Here is a 13,196-nt window from a genome sequence, read left to right as displayed (position 1 = left end):
TCTCCTACATAGAACATAATCCACCTGTGTGCACCTTCCTCCACTCTTATACGTCACCCTATGATCCTCCTTCTTCTTAAAATACGTGTTCACCACTGCCATTTCCATCCTTTTAGCAAAATCTACCACCATCTGCCCTTCCACATTCCTCTCCTTAAAACCATACCTACCATCACCTCCTCATCACCTCTGTTCCCTTCACCTACATGCTCATTAAAGTCTGCCCCAATCACCAATCTTTCATTCCTACTTTCACCTTCTACCACTTAAAACCTCACAATAAAACCTCAGGAGAGAGAGTCTGAATTACGCCGTTATAAATCTTGGTCTTTAACTGAATAAATGTGTATGAGCTGAGTGTCCACTAGAGGGCGATGTAACTGTTATACTGTACCGGGTTGACGGTTTCAGCGCTTCATCGTCATCTGTAAATATGCAGTTACTCAACCAACATCTCTTAGATCGCACAAAGTATTGGCCCCCCTAAACCCCAGCCAAGAGAGAAGCTCTGAGCAGAAAATACTGGGGTTTTCATTGCAGTTGTGACACCAACACTGTAGTGTGTGTGTGTGTGTGTGTGTGTGTGTGTGTGAGAGAGAGAGGGGGTTCCACGTGTGTGTGCGAGAGTGAGTGTGTAAATGTGAGTAAAAATTTGTGAGTGTAAGCGTGTGTGTGTGTAAATGTGTGTGTAAATGTGTGAATGTGTGCGAGAGTGCATTAATAGAAGTTTGAGTAGTAATATTACGAAACACAAACAGCTGCTCAGATGTACAGATGTGTAGACGTCCTGTATCAGGACACATGATAAAGCCTCCTGTACAGTAGGTACTGTAATGGAGGTTCTGCTCCATGTGGAGTGTTCAGTCTGCTGTTTGTGTAAATGATGGTAATAAAGTGATGAAAGCCCTGAAAGGTGAGGATGATAGAGGGGAGGATGATAGAGGGGAGGATGATAGAGGGGAGGATGATAGAGGGGAGGATGATGAGGGGAGGATGATGAGGGGAGGATGATGAGGGGAGGATGATGAGGGGAGGATGATGGGGGAGGATGATAGAGGGGAGGATGATAGAGGATGATAGAGGGGAGGATGATAGAGGATGATAGAGGGGAGGATGATAGAGGATGATGAGGGGAGGATGATAGAGGATGATGGGGGAGGATGATAGAGGATGATGAGGGGAGGATGATAGAGGATGATGGGGGAGGATGATAGAGGATGATAGAGGGGAGGATGATGAGGGGAGGATGATAGAGGGGAGGATGATAGAGGATGATGAGGGGAGGATGATAGAGGATGATAGAGGATGATGAGGAGGATGATAGAGGATGATGGGGGAGGATGATGGGGGAGGATGATAGAGGATGATGGGGGAGGATGATAGAGGATGATGAGGGGAGGATGATAGAGGGGAGGATGATGAGAGGATGATGGGGGAGGATGATGAGGGGAGGATGATAGAGGATGATAGAGGGGAGGATGATGGGGGAGGATGATAGAGGATGATAGAGGAGGATGATGGGGGAGGATGATGGGGGAGGATGATGGGGGAGGATGATAGAGGGGAGGATGATGAGGGGAGGATGATGGTCACTCAGGGTTCGGTTTCTATGCGAATATCATGAGTCACTTTTATTAAAAGCATCATTACTACAGTTGGCAGCCATTTACAGTTCATCATACATGATGTTCAAAAAACAACAAAAACAAAAGAGAAAAAATGAATAGACAAAAGATAAAGGAAAAAAATTTACAACGTCTGTGTGTGTGTGTGTGTGTGTGTGTGTGTGTGTGTGTGTGTAAACTTCAAGGCTAGTTCAGAATTGAGGTAATGCTGTTCAGCTTGGTGACTAAAGTAACAAAAAGTCCATTCAAATAGATAAAGGTACCTGATTTCATCCTACACCAGTGCATCAACGTGGAGATCGGAATGAGACGATTCGACCGCAATAATTCATGACACGTCCATTTTCTGAAACCCCCCTCCACCCACACACACCCACCCACACGCTCGCACCCACTCACTCACTCACTCACTCACACACACACACCTCACACCTCACACTCACACACTCACTCACTCACTCACACTCACACTCACACTCACACTCACACACTCACTCACACTCACTCACACACTCACCACACTCACTCACACTCACTCACACACACTCACACTCACTCACTCACACTCACTCCACACTCACTCACACTCACTCACACTCACACACACTCACACACACACTCACACACACTCCACACACACTCACACACTCACACACACTCACACACTCACACACACTCACACACACACTCACACACACACTCACACACTCACACACACTCACACACACTCACACACTCACACACTCACACACACTCACACACTCACACACTCACACACACTCACACACCTCACACACACCTCACACACACTCACACACACACTCACACACTCACACTCACACACTCACACACACTCACACACACACACACACTCACACACACTCACACACACACACACACACACACACACACTCACACACACTCACACACACACACACTCACACACACACACACACACTCACACACACTCGCACGCACCCACTCGCTCGCTCTCTCGCATGCTCGCACTCGCTCGCTCACACCCACTCGCACCCACACACACACACGCTCCCGCACGCTCACTGTGGTAAAGTGGAACATTCAGAAGCTGCCTTCAGTTATTGCTGTCTCCACAGGCCGAGCGTCTCCTCACCCGTAAAGATTGTCAGTGTGAGAGACTTGAACAGTCCGAGTGTACGCTTTGATATGTGAGAACTTCATCCCTCAGCAGAACAGTATGAAAAAAATCGACATCCTTATTTCATTCTGTTTTCAGCAGCTTGGAGAGAATCGCTTGTTTTAATGCTGTATAAAACGTACGCCACTGAACGTTCCTCATCCAGATGCTACTCGCTCACCGTTTACACGATCGACAGTAGAGAGAGAGAAAGAAATATAAATCAACAAACTAAAAGAGAAAGAAGCAGCACAGCACTATCAGGACCTTCTCACAGGATTCCAGAGATTTCAGTCATCATCTCATCTCGAAACACATCAGCACAGGCTAAACCCACCTCCTGTCACATCCACATCATCTCCACTACTGCCTGTGCCGTGTGTGTGTGTATGTGTGTGTGTGTGTGTGTGAGAACTACACTGGAATCCTGCAGAAACATCATGGTCGTGTTCCCTCATCATGTTATTGTTTACCTGTTAACAAAACTAAACCAAAATTGATATAAAACTCAGAGTTTGGGAAATCAGTAGAGGAGTTGTTTTAAAAAAGCCCTCAGGGGGTAAAAGGCAGAAAGTCAGTCAGGTGGATTTGTCTCTTCAGTCACTCTTGTCCTCCTCATCATCTCCAACTTCCTCATCGTCGTCCTCGTCCTCATCCTCTTCCTCTCCTGCCTCTATGGAGTCCAGTTCCTCGGCCATTCCGCTCAGATCCTCGGTTTTGTTCTCTCCTTCCTCAGAGTCGCTGTTTTCCACAGTGCTGCTGGGTTTTACTGCATCAGGGTTCTGCCCAGTCTCCTTGTCCTCCTCCTTCTCCCTCTCCTCTCCTGTGGCTCCTAAAGCACCACTCATCGCGTTCTGCAGCTCAGCAAGAGCCGCTGGAGAAAAGCCAGTCAGCCCCAAACCACCTAAGCCAGGGGGCAGGAACATGGAGGGGTAGAAGAGTCCTGGTGCCATGGTGGAGAGCAGGAACGGGTTAAACGCCAGAGGATTCGCAGAAAGGTTGGTCGCTGCAGCAGCTGAAGTGGTGTTCGAATCAGTTTCTGCAGGTTTCTCCACTTCCCCCTTCTTCTCCTCACAGTCTTCCTTGGGTTCTCCGTCTTTGTTTGTCTCCTCGGTCTCAGAAGAAGTGGCCGTAGCATTTGTATTTAAGTTAGCAGCAGCAGCGGTGGCCATGTTGCCCCCAAAAAGCCCCCCGAGGCTGAAGACATTGGGCAGGGCACCCATAGCAGGCAGCATGAGAGGCAGCATGGTGGTGGCGTTCTTGTTATCTGCAGCTCCTGCACCAAGAGAAGGAGACAAGCCCATAAGGAGCTGCAGGTTCTGTAAGTTCTGCAGGTTCTGTAAGCTGCCGAGGTCCATTCCCCCAAACAGGCCGTTCAGCAGGAAGGGGTTCATGCCCGAGGTAGAGGCTGAAGAAGCTGCAGACAGAGAAGCCTGAGCTGCTGCTGCTTTAGCAATTTCAGACTTTGGTCTCCGTCCTCGACGCCTCACTCCCTCTTCTCTGACCACTGGACCAGTGAGGAGACGATCAAACATGGCCTCGGGCAGGAAACCCTGAGAAACCAAGAGAAGGTCAATGACCACTGTTTCAACATCATTCAGAGACATGAGCTAATCAGCAACAATCCAAATTAGATCCTCCTGCAGACTCATGCTCACACACACACGCTCGTGCTCACACACACACACACACGCGCTCACACACACATCCCCAGACTCGCTCACACACACACACACACACACACACGCGCGCTCACACACCCAGACTCGCGCTCACACACACACACACACACACACACACACACCCAGACTTGCGCTCACACACACACACACACACACACCCAGACTCGCTCACACACACACACACCCAGACTCGCTCACACACACACACACACACACCCAGACTCGCGCTCACCCACACACCACACACCCAGACTCGCTCACACACACACACACCCAGACTCGCGCTCACACACACACACACACACCCAGACTCGCGCTCACACACACACACACACACCCAGACTCGCTCACACACACACACACACACACACCCAGACTCTCACACACACACACACACCCACCCAGACTCGCTCACACACACACACACACACAGACTCGCTCACACACACACACACACACACACAGCTCACACACACACACACACACACCCAGACTCGCTCACACACACACACACACACACACCCAGACTCGCTCACACACACACACACACACACACCCAGACTCGCTCACACACACACACACACACACACACCCAGACTCGCTCACACACACACACACCCAGACTCGCTCACACACACACACACACACACACCCAGACTCGCTCACACACACACACACACAGACTCGCTCACACACACACACACACACACAGACTCGCTCACACACACACACACACCCAGACTCGCTCACACACACACACACCCAGACTCGCTCACACACACACACACACACACACACACACACACACTCACACACACACACACACCGCTCACACACACACACCCAGACTCGCTCACACACACACCCAGACTGCGCTCACACACACACACACACACCGCTCACACACACACACACAGACTCGCTCACACACACACACACCGCTCACACACACCCAGACTCGCGCTCACACACACACACACACCCAGACTCGCGCTCACACACACACACACCCCAGACTCGCGCTCACACACGCCGCAGACTCACACACACACACACGCCAGCAGACTCGCTCACACACACACACGCCAGCAGACTCACACACACACACACGCAGACTCGCGCTCACACACGCGCAGACTCACGCTCACACACACACGCCAGACTCACACACACACACCCAGACTCGCACACACACACGCCAGCAGACTCGCGCACACACACGCGCGCAGACTCACACACACACACGCGCAGACTCACACACACACACGCTCACACACACAGACTCGCTCACACACACGCGCAGACTCGCGCTCACACACACGCGCAGACTCGCGCTCACACACACGCGCAGACTCACGCTCACACACACGCGCAGACTCACGCTCACACACACGCGCAGACTCACAGATTGTTTGACGATGTCTGTCCAGTCCGGAGCAATGGCGAACTCTGGATTCTCAGCCAGCCACTGTGGCAGATCCTTCATCGGAGGAGCCATAGCGCCCCCCATCTGCAGCAGAACAGAACATGGGTTACTTTAAGAACGAGGTAAAGTCTACACGCGGGCCAAAATAAGTGAGAGTTTAGTGTAGTTCTCACCTTGCGTCCGTTCCTCTTGTTGACCACAGGAACCCTCTCCTCCCCTGTCAGTGTGTTGATGTCTATCTTGTTGGGGTTTCGACACCGGTGTCTTTTCTGCTTGGGTTTTCCCAGCTGTGAGAGGAGAAGCTCCTCACTCTTCTGCAGCAAACATACAAATAAATTCAGTGAAACACATGCCATTTTTACATGCTTTATCTTTATCATGATCCTGAGCTCCATTAACAAACAGTGAGGAATAATGACATCACGCATTTCCTCCTCTCTGTAATAAGGTCAGAGAGAGGCCAGGTCAGTGAGTGTTCATGCTCCTGTGACACTGTGTGGATTAAACACTCACTGGTATGAATCCAGGCACGTCCATGGTGTAGGTGGGATGTTGTCGAAGCCACTCCTGTAGGTCTTTAGTGCTCGCTCCATCCTCTCCTTTAAGATGCTCGCTCTCCTCTTTTTGTGCAGGAGCTGGAATGTGTCGCGTTGCTCGTGTAGGCACATGTGCCCCTTCAGCAAAACCTTTGGCCCCGTTTGATTCTTCCTGTAAAGACCAATGACAATAAAGAAGTTACAGATCGACTGTGAACTCTGGCACGCTCAGGGTCACATGATCAGGGAGGTGGAGAAGGTTCACACATTCTCAGTACTTTATAACAGGATTATTGAAGGAAATGTGATTTACCGTGTTGAGCTGTGAACTCTTATTTCCCATGAAGAGCAGCTCCATACCCTCCACATTTTTCCTGCGTCCTCTCCTCCGCCGTGTGGGAATTTCAGCCTCCAGCATGGCTCCATTAGTTCTAGAGGCTCCGGCCGCATGCAGCAGTTCCATGGGGGAAGCCCCGGCACCGGGGAACACTGAAGAGGAGGAGGATGAGGAGGAAGGAGCCAGGCCGTGTAGAGCTTTCGTGAGATCCATAGCTCGAGTCTGACCGTCTGCAGAGTGAGACTCACGGAGCTGCGCCACCATATCCATCAAATTACGCCTCTTCGCAGCTCTCTCAGCCTCTATCTCAACTTTCCGCCGCCTGCGCCTCCGCTGACGAGGAACAGACAGACTCAGAGCTTCGTCCTGTAAACACATACCAAACCACAAATCAAACCGAACGTTCAAGATACGTCACAACTACCACTTCCTGCCACTGAGCTCCGCCCCAAGACAGAAGCCCGCTTACACTGAGCTCCGCCCCAAGACAGAAGCCCGCTTACACTGAGCTCCGCCCCAAGACAGAAGCCCGCTTACACTGAGCTCCGCCCCAAGACAGAAGCCCGCTTACACTGAGCTCCGCCCCAGACAGAAGCCCGCTTACACTGAGCTCTGCCCCCAGACAAAACCCCCCTTACATAAGTACCTCTTACTTATTGATTACTTATTGCCTGTGGTGAATCCCCTGAGCTGAGAAGAATCAGAGTCAGAAGAGAACCCATCCCAAACCTAAACCTGGGCAACTTTTAAGTATGAGCATCAGAGTTATTTCTAAATTCAGGATAATTTCCTAGTTTACAATTATTAAATAACATTTATGGGGAAGTTTTTCCTCACCACCGGCTTGTTCATCAGGGACAAACTTGCACTTATAAAGAACATCTTATTTTTATCACCACAGAATCTGTGTAAAGCTGCTCTGAGAATGTTTATTATTAAAAGTGCAAAACATTTAATTTCATTTCACATTTAATTTCAGGTAACATTTAAAATCAACAGAAAGCAGCCACTTAAACAGATAAATTAAATTAAAATTACGCCAAAAGGTTAAAAAGTATTACAGGACAGGGAAAACTCTGTGTGTGTGTGTGTGTGTGTGTGTGTGTGTGTGTGTGTGTGTGTGTGTGCGCGCACGTGTGCGTGTGTGAGAGAGAGTGTGCGAGTGTGTGAGTAAGTGAGTGCGTGAGTGAGTGAGTGAGTGAGTGACTTGCCTTATTGACTTGCGGTGACATGGTGATGTCATCACTCCCGCTGTAGCTGCTCTGATTTATCATGGACAGATCTCCCATGCTCCTCCTGGGCAGAGGGCTGTCTGTTGCCATAGCACCAAATCCAGGCAACAGGCCAGGCAAGTCAAAGAACTGCTTCCTATTGGACGGCCATTTGCCCTTGATGACAGCCTCGCAGATGTTGTCCATCCTATTGATCATCACCCGGTCCTGCAATACACACCCAGCAGACACGTGTAAGGGTGTGTGTGCACACGTGTGTGTGTGTGTGTAACAGCATGATTGGGAATCAGTAAACAGTCTTTCATGTATAGAACAGAACTAAGTAGTAAAGAGGAACATTCAGGAACTGAATTTACCTTTGGCCAGAAGGAAAACACAGATCGTTCCCCAAACGCGTTAGACACTGTTGGTTCGACATCGTCCATGCCAAAGTAATCCCGTGTCTCGTCTCGTGCTGTGCTCATAGAGGCGTTACTCTCCTCGTCAAAGTTCTTCCTGTCTGAGGATGCACCAGCTAACGGTAGCAGAAGATAAATTACACAAATGTTAAAGGTCAACACACCTGACTTCATTGTACCTTTTAATTCAGAGCTCACAAACTTTCAGCATTTATTTATCCTCAATCTGACACCAGGGTCAAACAGGAAAATTGCAGGCAATTAACCCTCAAACTGAAGCCACTTTACCTTCAGCCTGGGAAGATTTCTCTGATTTGTCATCTTCATCCATCTTCTCTTCCTCCTCTTCCTCCTCTGAATTTTTCTCAGTGTTGGGCTCTGAACATGTTGGGTTCTCTGGCTCCTCTTTGTTTACATCTTTGTTAACAGGAAGTGCGGGCGTGTCCTCAGACTCTATGACCACCTTTTCGTCAGCCATTTGAGGAACACCGTGATCTTCACTCTTCACTTCTGCACCATTTTCCTCCTCAGTCTTCTCCTCTTTCTGATTCTTCTCTTCCTCTTCAGTCTTTACTTCCTGTTTGAGTGAGGCAGCCTCAGTTTTCTCCTCTTTCAGTTCCTTGAGGTCCACTTTCTCTACATTCTCGTATTTGAGTTCATCCTTCTGCTCCTCGTCTTTAATCAGGTCCACTGTGGTGACTGGGTTCGAGGTCAGACTCGTCTCTGCTCCTCGGCTCTGGAGGAACTTGCGCTGTGCCTGCAGGAAGCTGAGATCAGGGTCGTTCTGGATGTGGTAGTCCGTACGGCTCACTCCGTGCTTGGCGGCTCCATGGAGAAGGTCCCGGTCGTGTTTTCCTGCCTCCCACCAGGCCGGGAGATCAGGACTGGGCTGACACAGGCGGAGTCTCTCCTCCAGCTCGGGGTGGGGCAAAACCTGCTCCCTGATCCGCCGCAATAACTCGATACGGTACAGGGTCCGGGAGGCTCGCTCCTCTGTGATCGGGTCAATGATCAGTGTCGGGTCAGCCAGGCCCTCTGCTGGGAAACAGCAAACACAGAACCCTCCACTATCAGCATCAAACACCTTAGGAGTTACACTCAACTTAAACCCATCAGAGAGTAAAGAAGTGCACATGAAGTAAAAAAATCTGTTCTGCCGGGTGACTGGTGTGTCTGAGTCTCTGGTCACATGATCACATGTTAGTCAGTGTTTCTGCAGGTTTCACCTTTTAGGTTAGATTTCAGCCATTGTAAGACATTCTTAAGAGCATTATAAATGAAATGTAAGACTGAGATCACATCACATACACACACAAATACGTTGTTAGCTACTGACCTTAACCGAGCCCTAAATTAATATATTGTATCACTAAAGTTACACTTCCTGTATAGTTGAAAAAGTAAATGCATTTCGTCAGCGGTACAGAGATTAACGTTAATATCAGAAAGCTGAATAGCGGTTGCATTTTGGGCTCATCTGTAGTCGTAATACATCAACTTATTTTTGGACTCATGAAAGAAAGAAGTACAACAACCACAGAAACGATCAAACATTCTGAAGTGCAGCAGGAGCATTTTTCTGAGCGTTAGAAGCAGCGTTACATGTACAGCTCTTATCAGAAGCCTCTTCCCCTTTGAATCCTTTAAGAAAGATTTGGGAAAGGGATATTTACTGATGACGAATGGCTCTCTGTATGTGAGGAGGTTTTTCCACAAATCAAGCTCTGTGCATGGAGTTATATACAGAATATATCTTACCCCAGTACGCCTCCACAAAATAGACCCAAATGTATCTCAGATGTGTTTTAAATCTAAGTCTGAAATAGGAATGTTGATGCATTTATTTTGGGACTGTAAGAACATTAAATCTTTTTGGCCATGAGGTACACGATATGGTTCAGAAAACACTCGCCAGAAAATTCACTATGTCTCCAAATATATATTTACTAAACTGCAGAACATCATTAGATTTCTCTACTGACTCACACTAATAAATATCATCACTCATTTGCCAAAGGAATTGATACTTTTTCTATGGTCATCACGACAGGTAGCAACTTTAAAGATGTTTAGCACAAATGGTAAATCTTCTCTCTTTGGAAAAACATTAAATAACGTATTACTTGCAGAATAAATCCGATGTATTCTGGCAGATTTGGGCCTGTTTGTGGGATGTACTTGAACAAGCAAGACCCTAGCCCTGACTGATGTTCTTTCACTCCACCCTTTGGGGGGGTGTTTGTTTATTTATTTATTTGTAATTTTTTTCCCCCTCATGTGTTGATTCACCCTTTGCCTTTCCATGGTCACTCTCATTAACAATACATTGTTGTTATAGTGTTATTAATATGCTTGAGTGTATGCTGAGTGTGTTGCTGATCGACTCTGTTGTTGTTCTGATTAAGTTTTAATGAGAAATTAATCAAAATATAATAAAGAAACGACTGATTAGAGACCATTTTTAAGAGTCCGTGTAAACCCTGGTAAGTGGCTGATGCATTAGGTGGAAGGTGATGATGTGGTCATGACCCAGACACAGGACAGGAGTAAAATAATGCAGAAAACAGTTATCATTCATATACAAAACAAAAGAAATAAAAAGAAAGGCTGAAAAATCAGCTCTCATCACTCAGGTACTTTAACCCAGACTTAAGGAAAGGATGGGGCACTACTGAGCTCAGATCTGCACGTGTGTTCACGTCATGCTTCCTTTCTAACATTACTGATGACTGAGTCAGGAGATTAGATTAACTAGACTGGATAAGATGAAGATATATAAAAACATTTCAAATGTACATGTGTTTGAAAAAAGAAGAAAAAAAAAGAGAAAAAGTTGTACCTGGGTCTTTGACCTGCATTCGACACACCCGCTTGCACATGGCCACGAAGGCGTAGTAATACTTCTCCAGACTCTCATCAGTCTTCTTATCAAGACGAGCAAACACTCGAAACTGAGTCCAGTCAAACTGCTGCCTCTGGACATCATAAACAATCCCGAAGGTAGAAACCACACGGTAAAAATCAGCCTCCTCACGTCTCGTCCATCTGGAGAACAGGGGAGAGAGAGAGAAAGCGGGGGTGGGGGTAATACAGGAGAGCAGTAGAGCGTTTTAGAGGAATCATCATCAGATGTTGCTGTAAGAAAAATAAAAGCCAGCTTCTGTGTGTTCACAAATAAATGTATTGTAATATGAAGGTTCTCACCTCTGACGTCTCTCTTTAAAGAAAGCAGCTCCATCTGCCAACAGGGCGGCGCTCTCGTGCAGGAACGGGGAGGTTTTAACAAACGAAGCTCCTTCAGTCAGATACGCCGTAGCAGCCACCCTACTGGGCTCCAAACTGAAAGCCCCACCTTCGACTGCCATGGAGAGGAGGTGGTCGTCACGGTGACGTCTGCGTCTGCGTCCGTCTGGTTTAATCAGCATGTCCTGCCTCTTGTGGCAGCGTTGGTACGCGGTAATGAGGCGACGCAGGCGTGCGGTGAGAGCTGAAGCTGCAGGCCAGTACAGATTCCCTCCTTTACCTCCATTCTCGCTCGCCTTGGGGGCTGCGAAACAACAACCACCAGGCAAGAGTGAGGAGAAGGTTCCAATAAGACTTATAGACTGACCTCAGTCTTAATACATCTCTGGATATCTAAAGGGGTTTATTTACAGTGTATTGCACAGTCTAGAATCTCCTGCACTATCTGTTCTGTATCTCTGCATCACAAGTTTCTTAAACATGTTTAACATGAAGCACATTTCAGTCCAGCATCTCCTCCTCATGTCAGAGTAATGTTCTCACTGGAACTGCTTCTGTTGCTACTTAAACATCTGAGCTCAGTAAACTCACCTTCAACACTTTCTACCTCCATCACCTCCTCTTTTTCATCCAGAGGAGAGTTGGTGAAATCCTACAACACATGAAATATAGTTGGTGAACCTCCCAGAAACACACACACACACACACACACACACACACACACACACACACACACACGTTATGCTGAAACTCACATCCAGATCATCTTTGAATGGCATACGCATTGGTTTATACTCAGGGTCTTCATCCTCACTGTAGAGGGGAGAGAGAGAGAGAGAGAGAGAGAGAGAGAGAGAGAGAGAGAGAGAGAGAGAGAGTGTTAAGTGCTATAGACTGATATTTGCATTAAAGAATGGGCTCATTTTCCTGTGTTATTGTGAACTGCATGCGTCAATGTTTGGGTTTATGAGCAACACTACTGTATATAATAAATATATTCTCACACACAGAGTTGAGACAGAAAGAGAGACAAAGACAAATCAGACAGACAGGTGTCTCTCTTGCTGTGTGTGAGATTGGGGTCCAGCATTACCCATCTGCCACCACGTCCGCTCCCCTCTGCTCAGCGGCGATGGCTTTGGCATCCGGCATTCCCACTCGCTCCAAAAAACACAGCGCCGGGTCGGCTCGCATCGAGTTATACTTCTCATAACCTGCAAAACACACACACACACACACACACACACACACACACACCCCCTTCATCACAACATGCCCACAACTACAACACTCTGCTCTCTCTGTGTGTGTGTGTGTGTGTGTGTGTGTGTGTGTGTGCGTGTGCGTGCGCGTGTGTAAACTCAGCATATTTAACGGGAATGAACCCGGAAGTGTGCAATGAGAGTCCTTAACACATTAATCAGCACTAATGAAGCCTTATAATGGGGAATACAGGAATCATCAAAATCCTCAATACAAGTAATTATCCATGACACTGAGGAACATGGTACAGCTCTAGATTAGATATGGTCAGGATTGATTATATTTTATTACTGTATTT

The 13,196-nt window shown here is 47.8% G+C and overlaps 1 protein-coding gene across 3 annotated transcripts in view; it reads right to left on the bottom strand.

Moving 5' to 3' along the window:
* Positions 1-2,808: 2,808 nt before the first annotated feature.
* chd7 (chromodomain helicase DNA binding protein 7) overlaps positions 2,809-13,196 on the bottom strand; it is a 64,457-nt gene continuing 54,069 nt past the window's right edge. For 2 of the 3 annotated variants that reach the window (XM_046862479.1, XM_046862481.1), the window contains exons 26-38: positions 12,729-12,849; positions 12,391-12,448; positions 12,227-12,287; positions 11,597-11,939; positions 11,232-11,437; positions 8,681-9,430; positions 8,351-8,508; positions 7,974-8,201; positions 6,739-7,128; positions 6,403-6,597; positions 6,063-6,203; positions 5,869-5,973; positions 2,809-4,334 (exon numbers count right to left, since the gene is read on the bottom strand). In XM_046862479.1, the coding sequence (XP_046718435.1) occupies positions 3,378-4,334; positions 5,869-5,973; positions 6,063-6,203; positions 6,403-6,597; positions 6,739-7,128; positions 7,974-8,201; positions 8,351-8,508; positions 8,681-9,430; positions 11,232-11,437; positions 11,597-11,939; positions 12,227-12,287; positions 12,391-12,448; positions 12,729-12,849 (3,713 nt within the window). In that variant the 3' untranslated portion in view covers positions 2,809-3,377. The remainder of the gene's footprint in view (positions 4,335-5,868; positions 5,974-6,062; positions 6,204-6,402; positions 6,598-6,738; positions 7,129-7,973; positions 8,202-8,350; positions 8,509-8,680; positions 9,431-11,231; positions 11,438-11,596; positions 11,940-12,226; positions 12,288-12,390; positions 12,449-12,728; positions 12,850-13,196) is intronic. The other variant, XM_046862480.1, reaches the window with a different exon arrangement.

The sequence above is a fragment of the Silurus meridionalis genome, chromosome 12, assembly GCF_014805685.1.
Source record: "Silurus meridionalis isolate SWU-2019-XX chromosome 12, ASM1480568v1, whole genome shotgun sequence".
Taxonomy (NCBI): domain Eukaryota; kingdom Metazoa; phylum Chordata; class Actinopteri; order Siluriformes; family Siluridae; genus Silurus; species Silurus meridionalis.
The sequence above is the reverse complement of the archived record's forward strand: the minus strand, read 5'-3'. Positions and strand labels throughout refer to the sequence as shown.